Source organism: Schistocerca gregaria, chromosome 1 (assembly GCF_023897955.1).
Source record: "Schistocerca gregaria isolate iqSchGreg1 chromosome 1, iqSchGreg1.2, whole genome shotgun sequence".
NCBI classification, from domain to species: Eukaryota; Metazoa; Arthropoda; class Insecta; order Orthoptera; family Acrididae; genus Schistocerca; species Schistocerca gregaria.
The window spans coordinates 1,068,531,547-1,068,559,106 of NC_064920.1; the positions used below are offsets into that span (position 1 = coordinate 1,068,531,547).

Consider the following 27,560-nt stretch of genomic DNA (forward strand, 5'->3'; position numbering starts at 1 on the left):
ACAGAGGTTCTTAGATACAGTGTTACAACCCCTACCTTTCTGCTACGCGTACCTGGACGACATTTGATCTTGTCTTCCTCTCGGGAGGAACAAGAGCTTCACATCCAGGCGCTGTTTGACACATTACAATCCTACAGTGTGATCATCAACTAAGACAAATGTAAACTGAGACAGTATTCAGTTGTATTTCTGGGACACATAGTTCCAGCCCACACAAGAGAAAATAGACATTATCAAACAGCTGCTGATACCAGAAACATACCATGAACTCCACCAGTTCTTAGGAAAGATCAATTTTTTCTGCCGCCACATTCCAAGAATTATAGGTCCCCCTCACAGACGCACTGCGCGGGCCACAACGTCAGGTGACAGGCACATGCCGTGGACAGAGGTCATATGTGCATCTTTCAAAAAACTCAAAACCGCACTCGTGGAAGCCACCACACTTGCCCATCCACACCCGGATGCAACACTTTTGCTCACCACGGACGCTAGTGAAATATCTATTGTCACAGTACTTCAACAACACAGAGGTGAGGTGATGCAACCTCTTAAGTTCTTTTCAAAAAAGCTTTCTCCCTCTCAGTGCAAATGGTCCACTTTCAACAGAGAGCTCTTAGCTGCCTATGAAGCCATTAGATATTTCCATGAAGACATCGAGGGACGCCCCCTCTCGATCTCTACAGATCACAAACCTCTCGCCCAAGCACTCACAAACCCTCCAGCCGACCCATCTCCTAGGAGGTCCCGTTATTTTGACCTCATTTCACAATACACAACTAATGAACAATATGTTCGAGGATCCGAGAACATAGCCGCTGATAATTTCTCCAGGACCTCGGGCATATCATCCTCGATACACATCAACGCTCTTGCTTGAGCGCAAACAAATGATGACTTCTTGGCGAGCCTTTTACGTGGCAATAAATATTCTCTGTGCCTGGCGCACAAGACGATCCCCAGCACACACTCGGAGCTATGGTGTGCCACTTCCACTGGCGTGCCATGCCTCCTCGTCCTCTCCTCTTTGCATCGCTTGGTGTTTGACGCATTGCACAGTCTCGCTCACCCGAGCATTCGCACAACTACGTGCATCATCGCCGAGCGTTTCGTATGGCCTTCGCTTTGCAAAGACTGTCGCGACTGGTGTCGCACTTGTATTTCGTGCCAGTGGTCCAAAGTCGGACGCCACTGCATGCCCCCCTCAGGCATCTTCTGCTATCCTTCTGGCAGACTCTGCCACATCCACATCGACATTGTCGGCTCCCTTCCCCAGGTGGATGGTTACCGATACTTGCTTACTGTTATCGACAGAACAACTAGATGGTTCGAGGCAACCCCTCTAGCCGATATTTCGGCCGAAACAGTCACCAACGCTGTCCTCTCCACATGGGTCACACGTTTCAGCTGCCCCGAAACCATTACTACAGACCAAGGCTGTCAATTCGAGGCTGTCCTCTTCACAAGAATGTGTGAGCTCTTCGGTGTCGGCCGCATTCGCACGACAGCCTACCACCCCCAGTCAAACGGATTAGTGGAACAATGGCACCGCACATTAAAGACAGCGCTAATGTGTCACGAGGAACAGTGGTTACATACCCTCCCGTGGCTACTGCTAGACCTCTGTTATGTATATAATGATGACCTGCAATGCTTGGTGGCCAAACTGATCTATGGCGAGGCGTTGACCCTACCAGCCGAGTTTGTCGAGCCTTCAAAGCTCCAAGATACCATTGAATACCCTGTGCTAATCAAGAACATATGACAGATGATACGAGTGCAGAGAGCACCCACTCCAAAAGCACCCACTCCACCTAAAACAATCGTGCACCAGCGGTTAGACATGTGTGAAGCTGTGATGCTTAGGGACGATACAGTGGGCGCCGCCCTGCAACTCCCATACAAAGGCCCTTACAGGGTACTTAGGCGCTCGTCGACATCTGTATCAAAGGCAAACCCTCGACAGTGTCAGTGTCTCAACTCAAGCCGGCGTGGGTCACTGCAGACAACAACACCTCCAGCGACCTGACGCCACAGATCACAATGGATGACAACCTCCACACCGCCGCATTCTCAAGGAGATGACACACTGGCCATGCCCCCTTCCCCAATGCCGGAAACCCTCTCTGGGCAGAGTCCGGGGTCTACGCCCTTCTCCCCACTCTCTCCTGCTACGCCTGTCACACACTTCTCACCCAACATTCAACAACCCACTACCGTCTCCATCAATGTCTCACACTTTTCACCATCTGACATCTGTATAACTACCACAAATGATGATTCTCTCTTAGTCATCCACGCTCCCCTCCGCTCCGCCGAAGATGACACCTTCCAACTTTCCGTTCTCCACTCCTCACTGATTCCCAATTCCTTAGATCCTTTCCTCATTCAATCTTTCATTGACGCCACGGGGACACTATACGTTGTTGTACCCCATGTCTCCGTCTATTCCCCCCACCCGCTTTGTCACCACACAAACCAGTTGCCGCGTACTCCCACAGGTGTGGCACCGTGATTACATTTTTCCATTGAAAAGGGCTTGAACCCCGGCCCCACCCTGCCTGGTTCCCCCTCCGGACTAAGACGGCACGACATCCCCCCCCCCCCCCTCCCCTACAACAGCCAGAGCCCCAGAGCCTCGTGCTCTGCACTGCAGGGGTGTGACTCTGTGGCAACACTGATGTGCCATAACATCTCTGGCGCGCAAAAATCTCTTTGGGTGAAGGTGGCCATTATGTTCTGTCTATGTGATACTTTCGATGTGTAATGACGTATATCTGAAATGTGACAATAAATGTGCTCATTGTTTTAACAAGTGGATCAACGGGTTGTTATTTATAACGATAAGGACCCAAAATCCCACAAGTATGTAATTTGTGTGTTCATAACTTCTCTGAAAGTATGTATGTAAACTCGTGTTTGTGTAAACTTTCGGCATGTTACTTCATGCCAGCAAATTATCATAATGACCAACATCAAATGTATGTTTGTACATCACTATGTGCATGTCATGTGCAGTATTGATTCAGAGGACAGTAAATAAATAACTAGACAATATTTGTACACCTTTATCTTACAGTCCTTCATTATAGATAACTGCACCAGTTATTTATATTATCTACAAGATCTTTAATATACAACATGAAGAGGAAGGATCCTAACACTTCCCTGGGGCACACCTCACGTTATTTCTTCATCTGCCAATGATTCTCCATCTAAGATAATACACTTCATCCTCCCTACCAAGAAATCCTCAATCCAGTCATAAATTTTGCTTGATACATCATACAACCATACTTTCAATAATAATCACAAGTGAAGCACTGCGTCAAGAGATTTATGGAAGTCAAAAACTATTCCATCTGTGTGACTGCCTTGATCCACAGCTTTCAGGATGTCACAAGAGAGAAACTTAAGTTGGGTATCACAGGATCAAAGTTTTTGGAATTAATGATGGTCGGCAAGCAGGAGGTCATTCTATTCAATATATCCCATTACATTTAAGGTAAAATATGTTCTAAGGTGCCAGCAAATGGCTGTCAAGGCTACTGGACAGTAATTTCATGGATACTGCTGCTACCCTTTTTTTAGACAGGTGTGACACATGCCTTCTTCCAACCACTGGGCACAGTTTTTATTCTGAGCGATCCACCATACATTATGGTTAAAAGAGTGGCTAACTCAACCACAATTTCAGTTAAGAAACTGACACGGATTACAGTGGACCTTGGAGTTTTGTTCAGTTGTAGTATTTCAGTTGTTTACCAACACCACTGACACTGATATCTATTTCACTCATCTTTGCAATGGTACAAGAACTAAACTGAGGCAATACTACAAATTTTCCTCCACACACAAACACACACACACACACACATACACAAATGCAGCTCACATAAACATTACCACAGTCTACAGCTAGATGTGGTCATGCTGGAGTGATATGCATTTGCGTGAGTGTGTGTGTGTGTGTGTGTGTGTGTGTGTGTGTGTGTGTGTGTGTGCGTGTTGTCTGTTCTAAATGACGGCCTTGCTGGCTGAAAGCTCACTTTCTGACAGTCTTGTTGTTGTGCGTATCTGCGACGTATCTTTGCTACATGATGAGTAACAATTATACATCTCATAATACTGTTACAAATTTTTCTGTGATAGATCTGTTGTAATATTTTGCTACAGTAATCACTGAGGGCTTAAAACCATGTCCTCTTGACTAAAAAAATATCTATCACTTACGTACTTACAACTAACTCCTATACCTTGAAATAGTTTGACTAAAATGCAGTAATAGATCACCTATTCTGGATGGAGAAACTATGTGAAGTGTTTTATTAAAAATCAAGTGCTGTTTTTGTTGGACAAAACTGTACTATAATGTGATTTATTAAGAGACCCTGAAATATGATTTGCAAATGAGAAAAACATGAGTAAAACTCTTGTGCAGTAGATTTATTTATATTTTTAACTGATGAAGTTTTCTGGAATCATAGCAATTTAACAGGCTAAGAAAGTGTACAGATGAGCAAAGTGGTTTATGATGGAACTGTTTTAATCAGTATAAAAATCTCTCACAGATATTCAATGGAATTAGATTCCTATAGAAAGAGCAGTTGAACAGAATGGACAGTGTCATGAAAGGAGGGTATAAGGTGAACATCAACAAAAGCAAAACGTAGATAATGGAATGTAGTCGAATTAAGTCAGGTGATGCTGAGGGAATTAAATTAGGAAATGAGTACTAAAGGAGTTTTGCTATTTGGGGAGCAAAATAACTGATGATGGTCAAAGTAGAGAGGATATAAAACGTAGACTGGCAATGGCAAGGAAAGCATTTCTGAAGAAGAGAAATTTGTTAAGATCGAGTATAGATTTAAGAGTCAGGACGTCGTTTCTGAAAGTATTTGTATGAAGTGTAGACATGTATGGAAGTGAAACATGGACGATAAATAGTTTGGACAAGAAGAGAATAAAAGCTTTTGAAATGTGGTGCTACAGAAGTATGCTAAAGATTAGATGGGTAGATCACATAACTAATGAGGAGGTACTAAATAGGATTAGGAAGAAGAGGAGTTTGTGGCACAACTTGACTAAAAGAAGGGATCGGTTGGTCCTGAGGCATCAAGGGATCATCTATTTATTATTGGAGGGCAGCGTGGAGGGTAAAAATTGTAGAGGGAGACCAAGAGATGAATACACTAACCAGATTCAGAAGGATGTAGGTTGCAGTAGGTACTGGGAGATGAAGAAGCTTGCACAGATAGAGTAGCACGGAGAGCTGCATCAAACCAGTCTCAGGACTGAAGACCACAACAACAACCAGAATGAAACTGTGTTTTCCAGTAATTGATAAAGTTATTGTACTAAATTACACTGTAGGCAAGAAATTAAACCCACATACAGCTTTGCACAAATACGGACGACTTGTTGCTGCGAGGATGAGGGAGCTGGTTTGGGCTGTTGCATCATGATTCCAAGTCCTCTTACTATTGGTTCTTCTGCCATATCATGCATAGTGAGTTCCAAATTCTGGTCCTTCTCATCCTGTTGAGTGCCATAATATTCCATTTCTGGTAAGATCCATGCTGGTTTTTCCCTGTCTAAGGGCACTCTAATAGTTTTGTCCATAGTTTCGGTGTTGTGTCATTCTATTAGATAAGGTCCAGTATATGGAGGTTGTAGTGGCACTCTGACTGAATCTGTGCGGAGCATGACATGTGTACAGTCAGCTAACACCTTATGTATGAAAACTGGTCACACAACATGTCTAGATACCATAGGCCTCCTCATTGTATCCACATGCTCATGGATTTCACGAATCGGTGATTAGAGGTTTATGGCATTGGTGATGTGGCAGTGGTTAGGTAATCCGCCGGGATTCTCAATTATTCCCCGTACACCGATTCTGCACTGAGGCACCGATGTCCATCTTGTATGCGGTCTGTAATCCCAGAAGAACCAATGGTAATGCTTTTGTCCAGTTTCTCTTATGACTCATGAGAACTGCCTTCAATGTAGACTAGATGTGGCTTGAATTCCAAGAAATGGTATCGGCAGCAATTGAGAAATATATATCAAATGAATTAACAAATGATGGAGCTGATCCTCCTTGGTGCACAAAACGGGTTAGAACACTGTTGCAGAAACAATGAAACACACATGCCAAATTTAAACAGATGCAAAATCCCCAAGATTGGCGATCTTTTACACAAGCTTGAAATTTAGCGCGGACTTCAATGCGAGATGCTTATAACAGTTTCCACAACGAAACTTTGTCTCAAAACCTGGCAGAAAATCTAAAGAGATTCTGGCCGTATGTACAGTATGTTAGCGGCAAGAAACAATCAATGCCTTCTCTGTATGATAGCAATGGAGATACTATCAAAGACAGTGCTGCCAAAGCAGAGTTACTAAACACAGCCTTCCAAAATGCCTTCACAAAAGAAGACGAAGTAAATATTCATGAATTTGTACCAAGAACAGTTGTCAACATGAGTAACATAGAAGTAAATATCCTCAGAGTAGTGAAGCAACTTAAATCGTTTAATAAAAGCAGGTCTTCTGGTCCAGACTGTATACCAATTAGATTCCTTTCAGAGTATACCAATGCATTACCTCCACACCATTATTCAAGAAAGGTAGTAGGAGTAATCCACTAAATTACAGGTCCATATCATTAATGTTGATATGCAGCCAGATTTTGGAACATATATTGTGTTCAAACATTATGAATTACCTCTAAGAAAACTGTCAATTGACACACAGTCGACATGGGTTTAGATAACATCATTTCTGTGAAACACAACTAGCTCTTTATTCACATGAAGTGTTGATTGCTATTGACATGGGATTTCAGATTGATACCGTATTTCTGGATTTCCGGAAGGCTTTTGACACTGTACCACAAAAGCGGCTTGTAGTCAAATTGCGTGCTTATGAAATATCATCTCAGTTACGTGACTGGATTTGTGATTTCCTGTCAGAGAGGTCACAGTTCGAAGTAATTGACGGAAAGTCATCGAGTAAAACAGAAGTGATTTCTGGGGTTTCCCAAGGTATTGTTGTAGGCCCTTTGCTGTTCCTTATCTTTATAAACGATTTTGGAGACAATTTGAGCAGCTGTCTTAGGTTGTTTGCAGTTGACGTTGCCCTTTATCAACTAATGAAGTCATCAGAAGATCAAAACAAATTGCAAATTGATTTAGAAAAGATATCTGAATTGTGCGAAAATTGGCACTTGACCCTAAATAATGAAAAGTGTGAGGTCATCCACATGAATGCTAAAAGGAATTCGCTAAACTTGAGTTACATGATAAATCAGTCTAATCTAAAAACCATAAATGCAACTAAATACCTATGTATTTCAATTACAAACAACTTAAATAGGAAGGAACACATAGAAAATGTTGTGGGGAAGGCTAACCAAAGACTGCGTTTTTTGGCAGGACAAAAGGTAACAGATATACTAAAGAGACTGCCTACACTATGCTTGTCCATCCTATTTTAGAATACTGCTGCACGGTGTGGGACCCTTGCCGAATAGGATTGACAGAGTACGTTGAAAAAGTTCAAAGAAGGGCAGCATGTTTTATATTATTGCGGAGTATGGGAGAGAGTGTCACAGAAATGATACAGGATTTGGGCTGGACATCATTAAAAGAAAGGTGTTTTTTGTTGCGACGGAATCTTCTCACGAAATTCCAGTCACCAACTTTCTCCTCCAAATGCGAAAATATTTTGTTGACACCGAACTACATAGGGAGAAATGATCACCACAATAAAATAAGGGAAATCATAGTTCATACGGAAAGATATATGTGTTCGTTCTCTCCACATGCTATATCAGATTGGAATAACAGAGAACTGTGAAGGTGGTTCGATTAACCCTCTGTCAAGCATTTAAATGTGATTTGCAGAGTATCTATATAGATGTAGATGTAGAATGTCCTGTGCCACCTCTTCATCATACCGTTGCTCGCTGGATGGTAGCTTGCTGTATGGTGGTGCTGGAACCCGCATAAATTAGCTAACTCATTGAACAGACTAGACTCAAACTGGCTGCCTTGATCTGTTGTGATATGAAGGGGGCAGCCAAAGGGAACTAGCCATTGAGAGACAAATGCCTCTCAGCCATTTGTGCCGCTATGTCAGTGATCGCTCATCTTGTGCATCTGTCTACCACTGTTTAAAGGTATTTATAGCCATCCAAAACTGGGAGTGGCCCAGTAAGTCCAGATGGACATGTGCAAATCTTGCTGGTGATCCTGTGAAATTCCCAATTTCTGCATGAATGTGTCGTTCTACTTTGCAGACTGACACTGTAGGCATGTGCAAGTCCATTCCCTGGCATCCTTTTTAATTGGTGGCCATATGAAACATGCTGTCAGTAACTTGATCATGGCATTTGCCACTGGGTGTGCCAGGCCATGAACACTGTCAAACTCCACCTTACAAAATTGTTGTGGAATGTATGGGCTATGATACATCGCACCATAACTAAAGCCTTCTTCCTGGCATGAGTATCGGCTACGTGTAACCCTGTTGTGTGCTCCATCAATAACATCTATAGATCCAGATCTGCTTCCAGCGATGCCATGAGTTCTTCGTAGTTTATTGTGCTGGTCACACCACAAACACAAGAAAAGTAATCCTGCAACCAGATTCTCCGCACCTCTGATGTGCCTTATATCCGTGGTAAATTGACTGACAAACTCCATTTGCCAGAACTGCCTTGGCGAGCACTTATCACAGATGTTGCTGAAAGCTGACACTGTATGTTTATGATCAGTGAAAATTGTTACTGCCTGGTTTCAATATATGGGCGGAAATGTTTGACGCTTTCATATATTGCCAACAACTCTCTGTCATATGCATTCCATTTTGTCTGTTGAAGTTTCACCTTCTCTGAGAAAAAACTAAGAGGTTCCCAGTGTCCATCGACATGTTGTTGCAATGCTGCACCAATTGTGATCTGGCTGGTGTCTACTACAGTTCTCAATGGTGATGCAGGTATGGGGTGCGTGAGTAACACTGCTTCCTCTAAGCTTCTTTGTAAGTCGCCAAAAGTTTTGATAATTTCTGGCGTCCATTGTAGCTTTCACTTTCCTGCACTATTCTTGCCAGCCCATGCATTTGTATGCCTTGCCTGTGTTTCGGCGGTAATTGATAAATGACGCCAGTAAAAATTTACCATACTGAGATAAAGCCTAAGTTGCTTGCAGTCTATAGGTTTGGGTAGGCTGTGCAACACATCAATCTTCTCCAGCACTGGCTATATACCATTGGCTGAGACTATATAGCTGAGAAAAGTTACTTGACTCTTGCCCATGACACATTAGTGTTCATTTAACACTACTCCGTATGTATCGAGCCTCTGTCGTACCTCCTGAATATGTCTATCATATGATTGCATATCCTCTGAGAATACCAAAATATCCAGATACGCATAACAGAAAGGTAACCCCTGGAGCACTTGATTAATGGATCTTTGCCAGGATTGGGCCAAATTTTTGAGTCTGAATGGTATGAACAGAAATTCAAATAGCCCACAGGGTGTGATCACCGCCATCTTTGCATGTTAGCAAGAGCCAAAGGAATCTGATTGTATGCCTTACAACACTCCAGTACTGAGAATACTTTTTCACCTACTAAGGTGTATGAAAACTCTTGAATGTTTGGGATGGGATATTTGCCCATGATTGTTCTTGTGTTCAATCAGTGGTAGTTGCCACAGGGACACCATGTGCTGTCTTTCTTGTGTACTAGGTGGAGAGGGGACACCCAAGAACTGTCAGACCTTTATATTACTCCAGCCTGGAGTGTCTCCTCAAATAACGCTTTTGTCTCCACTAATCAGTCTGGGGACAATGTGCGGATGCATCTTGATACTGGCGGATCTCGGGTGGTACGTATATATATTGCACTATATTATGTTTAACTGCTGGAGCCTTTATGGCTTCTTGTTGGGGAAAGTGTATAGCTGAGCTACTGGCTACTCCTAAAACAGCCTTTACCACACTGTACCGAAAACCTTTTACCATGCCCCTATTTGATCCGGCAGTAAGACAGTTATTTGCCAAGTCCATGGTGATTGCAAAATGAGACAAGAAATTTGCACCTAAGATCAGCTGTAAAATATCTGCAACTACAAAATTCCTCTTGTAACAGGTAGGTAAACCAACATCAATAATGAGCTCTTTATAACCGTACATGTTTATACTTGAATTGTTAACTGTTTTCAATTTTAAAGGCTCCCACAGGTCCTTCTCAATAAAACTCAGGGCCGACAAGGTACTCACTTCTGAGCTGAAGTTGAGGCCTGAGAGTCTATAAACCACTTACAATCTGTGCGATGTTAGCTTATACTCCCAGGGTGATGCAAAGTGGCATATAGGTATAGCAAACAGGAAGCCTTCATGTGCCTTACCTTGACTGTGCGTGTTGCTGCCTGCAACTGCCACCTGGTTCCTCATTCTTATTTGGTGCTGTTTGTGAGTGCCACAGCTTGTGGCACATAGATCAGGCTGACCTCACCATTTGGGTATCCACTAGGTTCTGTGCATCTCATAGCTTGTGGCCCGAATCATCTGTGATACCATCAAAAATTGTCGGTGTGAGCTTGGTCCTGACTTCTTCTTATTACTGGTGGACCTGGTGGACGTCTGGAGCTCCTAGTTATGTAGCCAAATAGCCATATCTTCCATTTTGTCTTGCAGTTTCCTGATCCCCTGAGCAATGCCTGGTTTTTGTCTGTAACCTGCGGCTGCACAGATTAACTTCAATTCTTTTAACCATTCCAATGAGTCATCATTGGCTTCTGTTGCAGAGGTGGCAGATGATGTTGCTGCAGACACTATGAGCATTGACTGTAGAGTAGCAAAAGCTCTGTCAGCAATTTGAAGTTACTTGCCAACATCAGTTGATGACTTGATGTGGAAGCTGTGCAGTAACGATTCAATGGATATCATACTTGCGTCGACTATAGTGCGTAAATATCTCCAAAATTCACATGGACTTCTGTTCCAGCATTCCTCCTGATACACCACCTGGGAAAGTCACTGTTCAGGTAATTTCTTGCAGCTACCCATCAATGCCATTTTAAGTGTGTTGTATGATAGCTGGAGCAGAGGATGTATGATCATATCAGAGACTATCACTGTTACTCTCTGACTGAGGTTGCTAATGCGAGAGCAAATTTTTCACGGTCTTCAGTTATGCGTTGTTGCTTGAAGATATTCTCTATCATTATAAACCACACATCTGGTTGCATAGGGTGAATGGAGGCACTCTTAACTGCAACCATGGCGTGCTTGATAAAAGCACTTATGAGCATGAAAAATCTTCAGCAAGTGAGCATGCTCACAGTGTGGCTCCTACTACCGGAGTCTGCAAATTCATGGATTCCATTTTGCTATCATTCTTCGGTGTTGAAAACTCCAAAAGTCCACTTGCTTCAGCCATTGTATCTCATCATTTGCTGCTTGCAGTATTTTGTTAGATTCCTCCATCTTTGTTGAAACTGCTGCACAGTACTAAGTTGCGAGGGCTTTCTTTATTTTTCCCGGGGTCACCAATTATGTACGCAACAAATTAAACCCACATACAGCTTTGCACAAAATACTTTATTTCTCTAACTTGTAAAAGAAAAACTAACTGAACTAACAGTCAAAGAGTAAAAACGTATATCTAACATCTGCTGAATTTGCATGGAGTAAGTGAAGCACGCATCACTGGCTACTCCTGTGGTCCCGCACACCAATAAGTGCACACATCTATTGATATGCACAGGACAGGTAGTACACGGTGTGCACAGCAATAAACTTAAAATACTATCATGGAGATGAAAGACAGTCACATTTTTGTGTTCGAGACATGAACAGAAAAAGTTTATGACACACGCTAATACTTACTACCCTGCCAAAATTTATGTATCATCACAGATTATCAACATAGGTGCATAGCTTGACAGAAGGAAATAATTGTCTTTAAAAAAAACTCCTACATGTGATAGTGTCATGGATTTGAATTCCAAATGGTATTGTACCTCAGAGTAGTACTGTGACTGTTTTCATTTCAGGAACATGTGTTGTATGTGGAGAACCTGAATTTAACAACAAAATTTCAGAGTTTGTTCAGGTATATTTCTGAGTATAATTGTATAAAAGACCTGTGCTCTCTGGTGGCTTGTTACTAAGTAACAATACAATTAACAAACAATGGAAAATCCAGGATGGAATAATGGCAAAATTATGAAAAGGATAAACTGCTACTCACCTTACAGCAGAGATAATGCGTCGCAGACAGGCACAACAAAAAGACTGTCAAACACATGTGCCTCTGGCCAAAAAGGCCTTCTTCTGAGTAAGACAACACACACACAAAAGTTATACACACGTGACCACTGTCTCAGTCACCGACACCAGAGGTTGTGTGTGTGTGTGTGTGTGTGTGTGTGTGTGTGTGTGTGTGTGTGTGTGCACGTGTTTGTCTAATTTGGAAGAAGGCTTTTTTGGCCGAAAGCTTACTTGTTTGAAAGTCTTTTTGTTGTGTCTATCTATGAATTAACAATACAATTATGTTTTATTTGGTTTGATAGCCCGATTATCGTATTTCTAGAAAAATACCTCCATAACACCAAAACATCTCAACATAGTGTTATTGTGACACTCTTCCATAGCATACTTTCAACCAATATACTAAGTGCATTTCAGTTCAATCTTCATCAGTAAACCTATCCATAATGACACATATCACAGTTAACACAAAGCTAACACTACAAAAACAAGCCCAAGACTGGACTAAATACTTCTGAATGCAAGGCAGAGGGCAAAGAATAATGTCGGCTTTACTAGTATCAACAGTTAGCACCATGAGACCAAATGGAACAACTCCCAAACAAACCAGCAGCATATAGTATTGACATTTGCACATCAGATATAAAAATAACTGGGTTAAGAAATCAAACAAAATGCAAATACTCTCAAATGACTAACAGACACAACAGATCACTTGTACCACAATACGAAGGGTGTTTGAAAAGTCTGTTCAAAGTCTGAGAGATGGCACCATCGGCGCATATAGAGGTCATATTTAGTTAGTAGCATCTTTGGAAAGAGCGTACACCAAGTTTCAATCATATTGGTCTATTTCTTTGTGTTTGGCATTTGTGTGAGTCAAGGAAGTTGAGTTATTGTCAAAAACTGGACGAAAACGAATTTCGTGTGGTGATTAAAGATTACTTTATGAAAGGTGCCTCAGGAGACTAAAGAGAAGCTTGATAAACATTATGGTGACTCTGCACCTTCGATCAGAACAGTTTATAAGTGGTTTCAAAATTTTCAGAGTGGGCATATGGGCACAAGTGATGCTGAACATTCTGGATGCCCTGTGGAGGTTACAACTCCAGAAATCATTGATAAAATCCATGATATGGTGGTGGATGGCAGAAGAGTTAAGGTGCGCAAGATTCCTAGTGCTGTGGGCATCTTGAATAAATGAGTACATAATATTTTGCATAAACATTTGGACATGAGAAAGCTATCTGCAAGATGGGTTCCGCGATTACTCGCACTTGACAAAAAACAGAATCGTGTGAAGTGTTGTAAGGATGGTTTTCAACTGTTCAGGAAGAATCTTCAGGGCTTTAAGCATTGTTTTGTCACTGTGGATGAAACATGGATACATTACTATATTCCTGAGACCACAGAACAATCTAAACAATGGGTTACCAAGGGAGAATCTGCACCAAAAAAGACAAAGACCATTCCTTCGGCCGGAAAGGTTATGGCGACTGTCTTTGGGATTCGCAAGGGGTAATCCTCATCGACTATCTGGAGAAGGATAAAACTATTACAGGTGCATATTATTCATCCTTATTGGACTGTTTGAAAACCGAGCTGCAAGAAAAACGCCGGCGACTGGACCACAACAAAGTCCTCTTTCATCACGACAATGCACCAGCACAGACCTCAGCAGTTGTGGTCGCAAAATTAATGGAAACAGGATTCAAACTCGTTTAACATTCGCCCTATTCTCCAAACTTGGATCCATTAGACTCCTATTTGTCCCTCAATTTGAAGAAATGGCTGGCAGGACAAAGATTTTATTCAAACGAGGAAGTGATTACAGCAACTAATAGCTATTTTGAAGACTTGGACAATTCCTATTATTCGGAAGGGATCAACAAATTAGAACAGCATTGAATGAAGTGTATAAGTATAAAAGGAGACTATGTCGAAAAATAAAAAATGGTTTACCCCAAACATGTAAGTAGTTATTTTTGCACCGACTTTTCAAACATCTCTTGGCAAATAAAAAATTAAAAAAAAAGCATGAAAAACCTCTAAAATTTTGTCACTGGTGTTTTGGTTCATCTGTATGATATTGTTTTTGTTGCCATTCCTTCCTCTTTACAGAAACCCCACAATGTTTACAACTAACAACAACCAAGCTGGATGGAGTGGCCAGTTCTGTAGGGCTAAAAATAAATAGTGATAAAACAAAAACGATGTGCCTAAAAAGTTGAAATGTGTCTACTCAAACTGTAATGCAACAGAAGATTACTACAAGCTGTTGACCAATTCCCATGTCTCGGTGGCCTTATCTATAATATCAGGGATGGAAATGCAGACACCAGCAGAACTGGGTAAGCTTCTGCAGTCTTCCAACGAAAGTGCTCCATGTGGCAATTTGACTCTGTAAATATGTCCACAAAGCTTTGGCTGTACTCCTCTACCATACTAGCAATAGCCATATAGGCATGTGAGACCTGGAAAATGTCATAAAGATTGGCACACAAGCTCAATGCTTTTCCTCAGTGATGCTTGAGGTGAATTTTGAAGATCACCTATTGTGACCACTTTTCAAGTGATGAAGCACTGAGAAGAAGTGGTCTATGCAGCCTGCACAAAACTGTTGTTGAAAGAAGATTGAAGGTTGTGAGGCATGTTATGAGATGAAAGATGGAAGAACCCCCAAATCAGCACTGTTGTGGAAACCAACAGATGGATAAATAAGTACAGGAAGACCTTATAACTGTTGGAAACGAACATTCGCAAAGGGTATTCAGTGCATAGACATAAACTGGCTGGAAGCTGTAAACATGGCAGGTGATAGAGTTCACTGGATGCAACTTGTTACCTGATATGCTACCTAGCATTGGAGGAACTAAGTCTGTCTCAGTCCTTCTCCTTGTTTCATTTACATTCAAGTAACTGGTGATGATACATCTCAGTAAGTTAACACCTTCTGTGTACTTTCATTCAATACTGTCATATGGAATAATATTCTAGAGTAGCTCAGCTTTAAAAAGTTTTCATTGCTCAAAAATATTCCGTAAAAAGTATGTGGTGCTCATCCATAATTCATCTAGCAGATATCTGTTTAAGAAGTTATTTAATTAGATAAACAAAAAATCTACTCACCAAGTGGTGGCAGAACACACGGCTCCGAAAGCTTACCAATTACAACCGTCTTTTATGTGTGTGTTCTACCGCTGCTTGGTGGGTAGATTTTTTATCTATCTAATTAAATAATTTTGTCAATAATTGATCATTTTCATTGTTATATTTAAAGAGTTAGGCATTTTGACCACTGCTTCACAGTATATCTATTCCCTCAAGAAGTTAGTTGTTAATAACCCATTAAATTTCACTATACCCACTGCATACGGTGAACTGCAACTGTTATTTAAATTGGAAGTTTATTCAGATATAATATGTGACTAGTCAATTTTTTAAATTTTTGATATCGTTTATTTTCTGTAGCATTAACTAGTTTTCAAACCACTGCATGCTTATCATCAGATGGATAGTTTTACAAGAACATTATTTGGATCGTATGCAGATAGACACTGTGGCCATGGTGCTGGTGGGAATATCAGAAATTTAGTTACTGTAATGAAAAGTTTATAAAACAGGAGTTGTGATAATGGAAATTTAGTTACTGGTAAAGAAAAATGCATGAATCAGAAGAGTTTTTAGCAGTTCGCCTACTTTGTTTCTTCATTTGTTGTCCTGTGTCGACATACTGCCTGAAAAATGGGTTGTGGAAGTACAACACAAACTACTTTAAATAATGTAGCTGACAGATGGACAGTTGCGTTTCAGTCTTTTACTTTCACTGTTCACAACCCCCCCAATATTACACAGTTATATGGCCAGTACACTGTCGTTTTACTTTCGATAAGCCTCATTAATAGTTTTCAGGTAAACCTCCACATACTGCTACAATAGTTTACTACTGAACATCTACGAGCACTAAAAACCTAACCACAAAGTTCACAGTTCTTGAAGAACAGAAAGGTATGTATGGAGCAGACACTGTCGTTTTAACACACGGCCTAATTGTATAACACTTATCTCACAGTTAAGTCAAATCTGAAGCTTGGCTGTGGACTGGCTGTCTGATGACCAAAAACCAGGCCCTTACATATCTTCACAATAACAGGTGCTGAAACTACACTTTGTTTGAAGTTAAATTTACAGAAATTACAATTAAAACTTAACTCATTAAATTAACTGAATACACCGGGAAACTTCTGTTTTTTAACAGTTTCTTCAACTGCAATGTTTATGCTGAATTATTTGTTTAAATAATGAAATTAACATACATAGTTATGCAAACAATACTTTTGACAAAACTGTTAATTACTTTGGAATTAATTAAGGGCTGGCTTTGCTAACATGTTTTTGAATGAAGCCAAATAAGATACTTTAAGATTACTAGTATTTCGTCTTCCAGGTGTCCATAATTAGTACAGAATTTATATTTGTTAAAAAGTCAACAATAGAATTCAAGTTACAAAACAATTACTGATTTCGCCCTATAATGAAAGATACTAATTAGGAATAGTCAAAATAAATTAGAAAATTAATTGCACACCTAAAGCTAAGCACAAAATAGATCTGGTGTTAAATTCTCTAAAACTGAGGGCCAACCTTACTCTTTTATGAAAATGTAGATTATATTCACATATGTTAATGGTAATTAGTTAAGAACAAAATGAATTTTGAGGAGGCAGATGGCAAAACAAGAGGGGAAGTAAAAATAATGCAGCTTGCTGCGTGACAAGTTGTTATAACAACTTCTTCGTTCCATAAACTTTTCATTATCACAACTCTTTCATTTCATAAACTTTTCATTACCAATGACTAAATTTCTGTTATTTCTGCCAGAACCATGACCTGCACGTAGTCCAGGTAATGTTCCTGTTATAACTTTACCTGATGATGAGCCTGCAAAGGTTTGAAAACTAGCTAATGGTACAGAAAATAAATCCTATCAAAAATTAAAAAATTAAAAATTCCCTAATACATCGTCAATAACCACCTACTGTCAAAAAGAACAGTAATGTACATAATTACAATACCAGAAGAAAAAATGACATTAATTATTCCAATTGCATGAGTGTGTATGTGTGTGTGCATGTGTCTGTCTGTGTGTGTGTGTGTGTGTGTGTGTGTGTGTGTGTGTCTATTGTTGATGAAGGGCAATGGCCGAAACCTTTAATTGTGAGAGTCTTTTTGTTGTGCCTATCTGCGACTCAGCATCTACAATATATGGTGAGTAGCAACTTTGCTTCTCATAATATTGTTACATTCTATCCGGGATTTTCCATTGTTTGATTAGCACTGACTTAACCTTGTAGAAGAGAACTTGAGGTTGTCAATGACAAAAACTTTTTTGAATTCATTCTCGTGTCTACCTCATTCCTGTCTGACAGTAATTACTATGAACAAACCAACATAGTGGCAATGTGTTGCCCACTATTACCAATCATAGCCAATATGTTTTGAAGAAAAAGCCCTTAACTCAGCACTCCATGAACCATCCTGATTCTTCAGAAATGGGGATGATACGTTCATCATCTAGACACGAATACAACAGCACCTACAAGACTTTTTGAATCATGTGAATTCACTGAGCCAAAATATCATATTCATGATGGAGACTAAAGAAAACAATCAACTTATGTTCCTGGATGTATCAGTCAAGCAAATACCAGATGTACACTAAGATACAGCGTGTGCAGAAAATTAACACAAACAAATTTATACTTTCATGCCGCCAGCTGCCATGCTCCCTTATGAGAAGGCATCCGCAGTGCACTAGTCAAAAAGCTCGTGGAATTTCTGAGCAAGACAGTTTTGCTGCATAAATGCAGTACAACCATACAATTTCTGGAAGAATGGTTACAGCCACCACCAGATCCAGGGGAAGAGAAACCTGTTGTGACAATGTCTGTTTATCCCATGTGTGAGAGACACATCAGTAAAAATTGAGAGGATCCAGAAATATAATGTGAAGTGTGTATTTCGTTCACCATTTGTTGAGGTCTGTTAAGGTCAACCTATAACTCAGAAAATTAAGAGTCTGTCACATCCCATGCCTATGCAACAAAAAGTATACATGCCAGACATTCTGGACCATGGAGAAAAGATGCATAGATTACAGACACCAGATAGAAAAACATCAACCAAGTCACTTATCTGTCACAGAGTGCTGTATCACTAAATGTGTGAATTATGATTGTTCTAAGTTTTTAAAACAGGCAAACAGATTTTGAGACTGCACTTACAGAGATCTGGTGACACAATAACTAATACATAAACAAAGGGTTCCCAACTAAGCATGCCCTGGGAGCTAGCCTTCAGCGCACTCAAAGCACAATGGCAGTCCTTGGGAAGATCCATTCTTGCCATGCCAACTGAAGAGCTGAGACCACACCACATAGAAGAGCTTACACTCCAACAGTAATGTGAGCTCTGTGGCATCAGCACTTAGACTGAGGGCTGCAGCTTGGGTCCCACTAGAGCCCTATCCCCACCACATGGGCAGTGGACCTGCACCCAGGCACCAAGGTCTCATGATTGACAGAAGGAGAGACAGGAGGGGGTATGTAAGATGGTGCCCAACAGGACTACCTGAAGACACCGACAAGTGAGTTTACCAAAATGTAACAGCATTTGGATGATGCCACCTGGCTGAATTTCAAAATAATTGCACAACAGGGAAGACCAAAATCACACATCAAGGGGAAAAAAAAAAAAAATGTTCATCACACAGACATGTGAATAAGAATAAAAATGTGATGACCTTTCTAAAGCCTCTTGTAGACAACTCTTTAAACATTTGGCCATGTGGACAAGAGCCTCATGTTACTTCTACTCCCTTGTGAAGTCTGTTGTCAACAATCAACCACACTACAAAAACAACAATAACATTCATGAATATAACAGTAGAAGGGGAAATGACTAACCCTACACATCATTCGGCCTTTGTGTGGCATGAGAGGTATTCATCCATAAAAATAGTGTGTGTGTGTGTGTGTGTGTGTGTGTGTGTTGTAGAGAGAGAGAGAGAGAGAGAGAGAGAGAGAGAGAGAGAGAGAGAGACTGAATTAGTTAATTATAAATCACTGAAGAAAACTAGCTTAAGACAATAATGTTGCCACATTTCTCACTGAGAAGATGTAATACAATTATAAAATTGACTCATTTCACATCATACCAAGAAGTCACATTTATGATCCATGGAACATGCAGTTAACAAAACTAGACTAAACTAATGACCTGAAAAAAATAAGTTTTTGTTAATGTGTAACACTTACAGTAAAACAGGTTTTCCCGTCAGCTTTTCATGGGAAAGGAGACCTTCAAATGCTAATTTACATTCTTCAAGTCTTGCAATATCACTTGCATCAACAACAAATATCACACCATGAGCCTGTAAATGTAAACAACTGTTTAATTGAAATATACACATTTACAGAATATAAAAAGTTGTGAAAATGTTGAATATGTAATTTCACCCAAGGATTAACACATCTTCATGAAAGTTCATTTTTAAATATAATAATTGGTGATATTTTCTTTGAAGATAATCTCAAAAATTACTTCTTTTAATTAATTCATTCATTTTATCTGGTTCCCTGCAAACAACTGTATTAGAACAGGTCCCGTAAAATAACTGCAATATGTACAATATAAGAAAAAATGTTTTGTGTATAAATGGCTCCAATGATATATAAACACTATTCAACACGCAAGATTGCATAAAATATTTTTTTTTTTAATTTAAGACACCTGGTTTCAACAATCTATGCTGACATCTTCAGGTCTGTGAGGAAGTCCATACACATGGAGTATGACTCATAAATAAAGGTGTAGCTTTTGATATAAGAGTTTTACATTGGTATTATAAAAACTGGAAGTGGACCTGTACATTTACATACCTTAAAATTTTTTGTTGTAAATCATGTTCATTTTATGCTGACCTCGCACATTACAAAAGGTTTGTCATTATTAAAATATTTAAAAACATAAAGCACCTTGTGCAACAAGCTGTATCCATATACATATGGTTCACTGTTTCTTGTTGCTTCATATAAACACGGCACACAATAGTACAACTGTTCACACATGCTGGACGTATTCTAAACAGTGCGAATCCACTTTAAATGGTATACAAGATACAACTGACAGGTATTATTGCAAATAAACCTTAGTATAGTTAGTGTGTTGCAGCCATTAGATAGCTTTTACATTGGAACCTTGTAACAAACCATGAATAATTCTCTTTTCATATTTAAAATTAACTACTTTAGTGAGTCACCTTTAAGAATACTAAAGATTACAAAAAATTGTACTAACAACTGAAACATATTCAATTCTCACAATCCGCTTTACATATTCTTATTACTGCAATAGGAAAATTAAGGCATTTACTCTACAATAGTTTATTACATTGTTGTTCTGGCACTTACCCACTGCAAACGCAACAGGCGCACAAGCACACCACCGCAAAATGAAAAAAACTCAATTTATAAACAATATCTTTGTCCAATATCAACAAAAAATGGTGTGCCAATACCAGAAAAGTAATGAGAATAATCCAGAATGTTGGTTTTACATCTGCAGTGTCTACACAGTTATGAAACTTCCTGAAAAGATCAAACACCTGTGTCAGACCAAGACTCATTTCTGGATCCTTGTGTTGACTGCTTATCCAGGCATGTCATCCAGCCTAGTACGTGGAGATTAATTTTCTTTAACGTAATGACAACCAGACAACCAGAAACTACTGGATTATCCACTTTCAATTTACTCCCCATGATCTCATTCTCAAGAAGCTGGAGCCAGTAAGAACACTACAGATAATCTATTCCTGAACCCCGCAAGTGAAACAAAAATCCAGGTTGTACTAAATGGCCTATTTGATCATGATGGAAATGATATATCTAAAAAGAAGTACATTAATATCAAGTTAAATATGTTAGAATAATAAATACTGAATCCACTAGCACGTTTATAAATGGTTCCAAAGAGCAACAATGAGAGGAAATATATGAGCCAGACACAATGGGAACAAGAAATTCTTCTCTCATATACTGTGATGCCTGCTTCCCCTGAACACAGATAAAAATCAAATCAACCTTAAGTGGAAGGACAGAGTGCTTAACAGGTACGATCACATTTTTAAAAACAGGGCTCTGTACACAGAACAGAGTGCTAGTATGGATCTATCATTGAAGTTAGATTACAAGAGATATTATAAAATCCTTACATTACAATGACTCACTAAGGCCAAAATCTATTATGTACAAAAAATTGCAAATTAAACACAAAAGTAAAAACCACATGCAACACCAAGTAAATGAGACAAATAGGAACACAATATCAGGACCACTACAGATGTCACAGGTATCTTGTAATGGAACAGATATCTTTCTCTTTGTAGCCAAAAAAAATAGGAAACCACAATAGTCTCTCACAAAAGCCACAGACTTGCTTAATCAAATGCAAACTACACAAAAAAAGCACTTCCCTTCAATAGCACGAGTCCTACAGAAAATTTGGAAATCATAAAATTATTTAAAAATACTCAGTCTTTAGAACATGATGGTGTGTGAAGTAAGATTTTAAAATCACGTGCAGGCTTGGTGTGCTATCTGTATAACTAGTCAATAAAGAGAAAGGTATTTTCCGATACAATAAAACATGTAGTAGTGATGCCAATTCAGAAAGGTAGACAAATGATTGCCCTATCTCTCTGCTATTATTATTTTCAAAGGTATTTGAGAGAATAGTGTAAGGGTTGTATTTATAGCCACACCATATGAAATGTACCATTAATGCCTTCATAGTTTGACTTTTGTAAAGGGCACTCCATGGAGAGATCATATTTAGTACAGCTCTAACAAATTAAATTCTAGGTGAACTAAATTTCAGAAGTCATCAAGGTGAACTTTTGTGACTTTGCTATGGTATTTGATTCCACACTGTGGCATCAGACATTGGGCTATGGGTTTTCAAATTCTACATTAATCACCTTAAAATTAATAATGGTCAAAAATAATGATATTTGCCGATACAATTATTCTGATCAAAGGGCCCAATTGTACAATACAGAGTACAGCCCACACAGTCACTAACAAAATATACAAATGGTTCACAGAAAACAACCTTGTTCCTCAAATGTACACAAACAATCACAAAATTAGTGAAACACCACGTAAAAAATTCCTAAGCATCCAGATGGACAATCACTTAAGATAGAATGAGCAAATTGTACAGCTCCTCCAGAAACTGTGTTCAGCATCCTTTGCACTAAGAACAATTTCTCATTCTGACAGAGAAATAATTCTACTGTAACATTTTACAATTTTTTGGGCAAAACTCACTGTAGTACACACTGGGCTGGGCCCCTGCAAATACAGCCACCACACTCATGCAAATGCTTTGTGAGCCACGCACAGCCCCTGAAAGTTGTCACCAACAGAAGAGTCACTGAGCTGTTTAACGCCAAGCCTTTGGCAGCTACTACAGCATCTGGATGTGCAAGAAGTGTTGATACAATGTATGCAGGTCGCAGTGAACAGTGCTGCAGTCACGAGTCCCTATTCGCATCCGTGCAGTCACGTGTCCACAAGCCACTGCAACTGTATTCCTCTGCTGATGGGTATTTAGGTCGCCAAACCACCTGCCAGCCACTCTCGAGCCTACACTTCAGACCACAAAGCCTGCTACTGCTGCTAACCAGCAGTCGTGTCATCTTGCATTTTCACTAGGATCACAGCTGCTGGCCATATGTCACTCGTTCTGGAAGGCCCCACTACACTGGATCTGCAGCCTTCACCAGGATCACAGCTACTGCCATGCAACAGCTGCTCCAGAAGGCCCACTTCTCAGGTCATCGCCACTACTGACAATCGTGGCTCTGTCATAGTGGCCTCTGCTACACAATGTTACAAAAGGACATTTCAGTTGTACTCGTGTGTGGATCCTTGTCCTACAAATCTGTACTGAGTTTAATTCTTGGTCAATAAACAAACAGTTATCACTCCAAAACATGAATATCAGTCAAACCATGGGCACAGCATATCGCCAAGCATTAATGCAACTGGCAGCAAGGAGAACGATTTCAAGTTTGGGGCTTTTCCTATATCTGCCTTATACTATAGTTGGTGGTGATGATCATGGTTTCATAATATATGTGACAATTATAGTTTGTGTGGTTTTTCAGTGCAGTGCTTGCTCAAGATTGGCCCTCTTCAGTGCCTGCTCACAGTTCCCTAGCTACTGTGCCAGCTCCTGGTCTCATCCATCACCTACCTGCCTCCCCTCCACCATGCTGAGCCCTATGCTTCCATGCCACATCGCATTTTGTCCAGACAATGCAGGCATGGTGGGTCCTCTTCCCATGGTTGGCAGGGTGTGGACATGTTAACAACGATGAGGCTGGGTCTTCAAATGTGTTTCAGTTTTTCTTGAAGCATTCTCATTCATTTCATTGTAGTCATGTATCACCCTTCTCAACTGTTCATATGTTTTTCAACATCACCCTCATTTGTGTGCTAATCATCTCAATGTGGCAGCATACTCATGTCCTTGTATGGTGCCAGTCTATATTCAAATCCTATTACAGTGTGCTTATGTCCAACTATGCGATGGAACAGGTCTGTTCAGCCCTTACTACAGTATGTGTGTGTGTGTGTGTGTGTGTGTGTGTGTGTGTGTGTGTTTGTGTATGTGTGTGTGTGTGTACACCAAGTACCAGACATCAACTATTCAATTCTTGGATTCTGTACTGGTGTTCAATTGTCTGTTTGTCTCAATTCTGGTAAGCATTCTGTTGACATCCATGTTCATGTTTCTCTGCAACTGAAACTTCTTAACAATATCACGAAAATAATAGATTGTTTCTCACCGTATAATGGAAACGTTGAGTCGAAGACAGGCGCAACAAAAAGATTGCTAAACAAGTAAGCTTTTGGCCAAACAGCCTTCTTCTGAATTAGAAAACACACACATGCACACACGCGAGCAACACACAGTCATGCAGCTCACACACATGACCATTGTCTCTTTGTTTGTGTGTGTGTGTGTGTGTGTGTGTGTGTGTGTGTGGGTGTGGGTGTGGGTGTTTGTACATGCAACCGCAGATGAGCATGTGTGTTTTCTTAGATTAGACGCAGTTTTTGTTCCATAGACGCAAAAATGAGATGATTCTCGTAGGTGTGGAACATGTCAGAGAGAATAACATAAAAATCATAAAACATTTAAATACAATACCCTGATCATTTGCCAGGAGATTGTCAAAACAAGTGAATACATTACAGTAAACAGGAACTGCTAATGTATAGTTTCAACTTTTTGCAGCATAATGAATAGTCCATTACATTTTGGGCATGCAGCCATAATAAAATGTCCTCCACTGATATTTCGGCTTTTTTATCATCTGGCCATTCTCAGAGTGAGTCACAAGTCTTGCGACTCACTCTGAGGATAGCCGGATTATAAGCAGCTGAAATATCAGAGGAAAAAATTTTATTTACACAGCTGCCTGCCTGAAATTCAATGGACTAGAACTGCTAATATTTACAGAATTAAACAATAATACACACTTTTAATAAACTTATAATACACAAAATACCTAATCTTGGCTGTCCTTACCAAGTTCTGTTGACATTTTTGCTAAAGTTGGTCTAACAGTCCCTGTTAGATATTCATCTATAGAGTATGAGGACTTGCCTGTCAAAAAGTCTTTCGAACTATGTTTAAACCGTGCTTTCTCAGAAACCAAGTTTTTAACAGTTGCCGGCAATTTAATGAAAATGTGTGTTCCTGAATATTGGATCCCTTTTTGGCCCAAGATAAGTGATTTTAGGTCTTTATGTACACTGTTCTTATTTCTAGTATTGATACTATGTATTGAGCTAATGGTTGGAAATAGAGATATATTACTTGAAACAAATTTCATTAAGAAATTAATATACTGAGGAGCAGTGGTTAAAATACAAAGTTCCTTGAATAGGTTTCTACATGATGTTCTGGAATTTACATCACAAATGATTCTTATTACACACTTTTGCATAAACTTCTGCTCTGTTTGATGAGATACCCCAGAATATGATCCTGTATGACACTATACAATGAAAGTAAGCAAAGTATGCAAATTTTTTTTTTTTTTTTTTTTATATATATATATATTTACGCCTTCTACATTTGATATCATTCTCACTGCAAATACAGACGTGTTTAGCTGATTCAGCAATTCTGTGGTATTCCCTTCCCAACTGAATTTATTATCAAGTTGTGATCGCAGAAATGTTAACACTCTCTATTTCTTCAATCTGCATGTCTTCATATGTTATAAAGATGCTGGAAGGAAATCTCTTACAGGTTCTGAACTGCATATAATGGGTATTTTCAAAGTTTAATGACAATGAATTAGTTTTAAACCATTTATTAATGTCAGTAAAAATCTGATTAGCAGCTATTTCTAAATCTATACTTGACTTGCTACTTATTGCAATGTTTGTATAATCTGCAAAAGGAACAGCACATGTAGTTAATTACTAATCGAATGAAGACTGACTGTTTACTGCACAGGTATTTCAGAACTACACCCTTTGTTTACTGTTAGTTAGATAAGACCCAAACCATTACGCAGCAATGACACCATAACATTCTAATTTACTTAACAGAATGTTGTGGTTCATACAATCAAAGGCTTTTGACAGCTCACAGAATATGCCAGTACTCTCTAATTTATATCTAATGACTTATGTACATTCTACCTGTAAGTGTAAATAGCTTTCTCCATATCAGAACTTTAAGAAACCCAAACTGTGACTTGTACAATATACGAGGGTAAGTCAATTACTATCTGCAATTTAGTTACATTTCTGTTTATATTGCTAGTTCTGTCGTTTTACTTTGATGATGCTTTGTTTATTTGTTGTTATATCTTTGCAAATTTTCAAGCTGCTAGGTTAGTTTCGTTATTGCTGCCATGCTGATAATCATGGCTGATCTGCTGCCTATTTGCACCAAAGAAGAGCAATGTTCAGTAATCTGTTTTTTGAGGTCAGAAGGTGTGTCAGGGGCCAAAATTCATCAAAGACTTTCATTACAGTACAGGAACAGTGTTTGCCCCAACGGAGTCTTTATGAATGGATTGAAAAATTCTGAAATTGTCGAACAAGTGTTACGCACAATGAAGGAGCTGGAGGACCATTTACCACCACAAATGAAGAAACTATTGAGCATTTATGTGAAATGATTCTCTTGGACAGACGATTAACTATTGGTAAAGTGGCACATGATCTGCAAATTAGTCATGGTACTGCCTACGAAATAATCCACAACAGACTTGGGTTTCATGAAGTTAGTGCAAGATGGGTCCCAAGACAACTCTCACAGTTGCACAAACAAACGTGCTTGGACATCTGCAGAAAACATTTGGATTGCAATGGAAACTAAACGGACAACTTCTTAGACTGCACAGTGATTTCAGTTAATTTAAACGTGCTTGGACATCTGCAGAAAACATTTGGATTGCAATGGAAACTAAACGGACAACTTCTTAGACTGCACAGTGATTTCAGTTAATTTTATAGATCACTTGATCACTTTCAAAGGTTGTTGTTCTTGTGGTCTTCAGTCCTGAGACTGGTTTGATGCAGCTCTCCATGCTACTCTATCCTGTGCAAGCTTTCTCATCTCCCAGTACCTACTGCAACCTACATCCTTCTGAATCTGCTTAGTGTATTCATCTCTTGGTCTCGCTCTACGATTTTTACCCTCCACGCTGTCCTCCAATACTAAAATGGTGATCCCTTGGTGCCTCAGAACATGTCCTACCAACCGATCCCTTTTTCTAGTCAAGTTGTGCCACAAACTTCTCTTCTCCCCAATCCTATTCAATACTTCCTCATTAGTTATGTGATCTACCCATCTAATCTTCAGCATTCTTCTGTAGCACCACATTTCGAAAGCTTCTATTCTCTTCGTGTCCAAACTATTTATCGTCCATATTTCACTTCCATACATGGCTACACTCCATACAAAAACTTTCAGAAACGACTTCCTGACACTTAAACTTATACTCCATGTTAACAAATTTCTCTTCTTCAGAAATGCTTTCCTTCCCATTGCCAGTCTACATTTTATATCCTCCCTACTTTGACCATCATCAGTTATTTTTCTCCCCAAATAGCAGAACCCCTTTCCTACTTTAAGTGTCTCATTTTCTAATCTAATTCTCTCAGCATCACCCGACTT

General features: G+C 39.6%; 1 protein-coding gene across 1 annotated transcript in view; it reads right to left on the reverse strand.

Moving 5' to 3' along the window:
* Nucleotides 1–27,560, reverse strand: part of LOC126281494 (ADP-ribosylation factor-like protein 13B) — a 187,673-nt gene that overhangs the window by 101,378 nt on the left and 58,735 nt on the right. Inside the window, exon 4 of the mRNA XM_049980503.1 lies at nt 19,604–19,719. Coding sequence (XP_049836460.1) covers nt 19,604–19,719 — 116 coding nt within the window. The remainder of the gene's footprint in view (nt 1–19,603; nt 19,720–27,560) is intronic.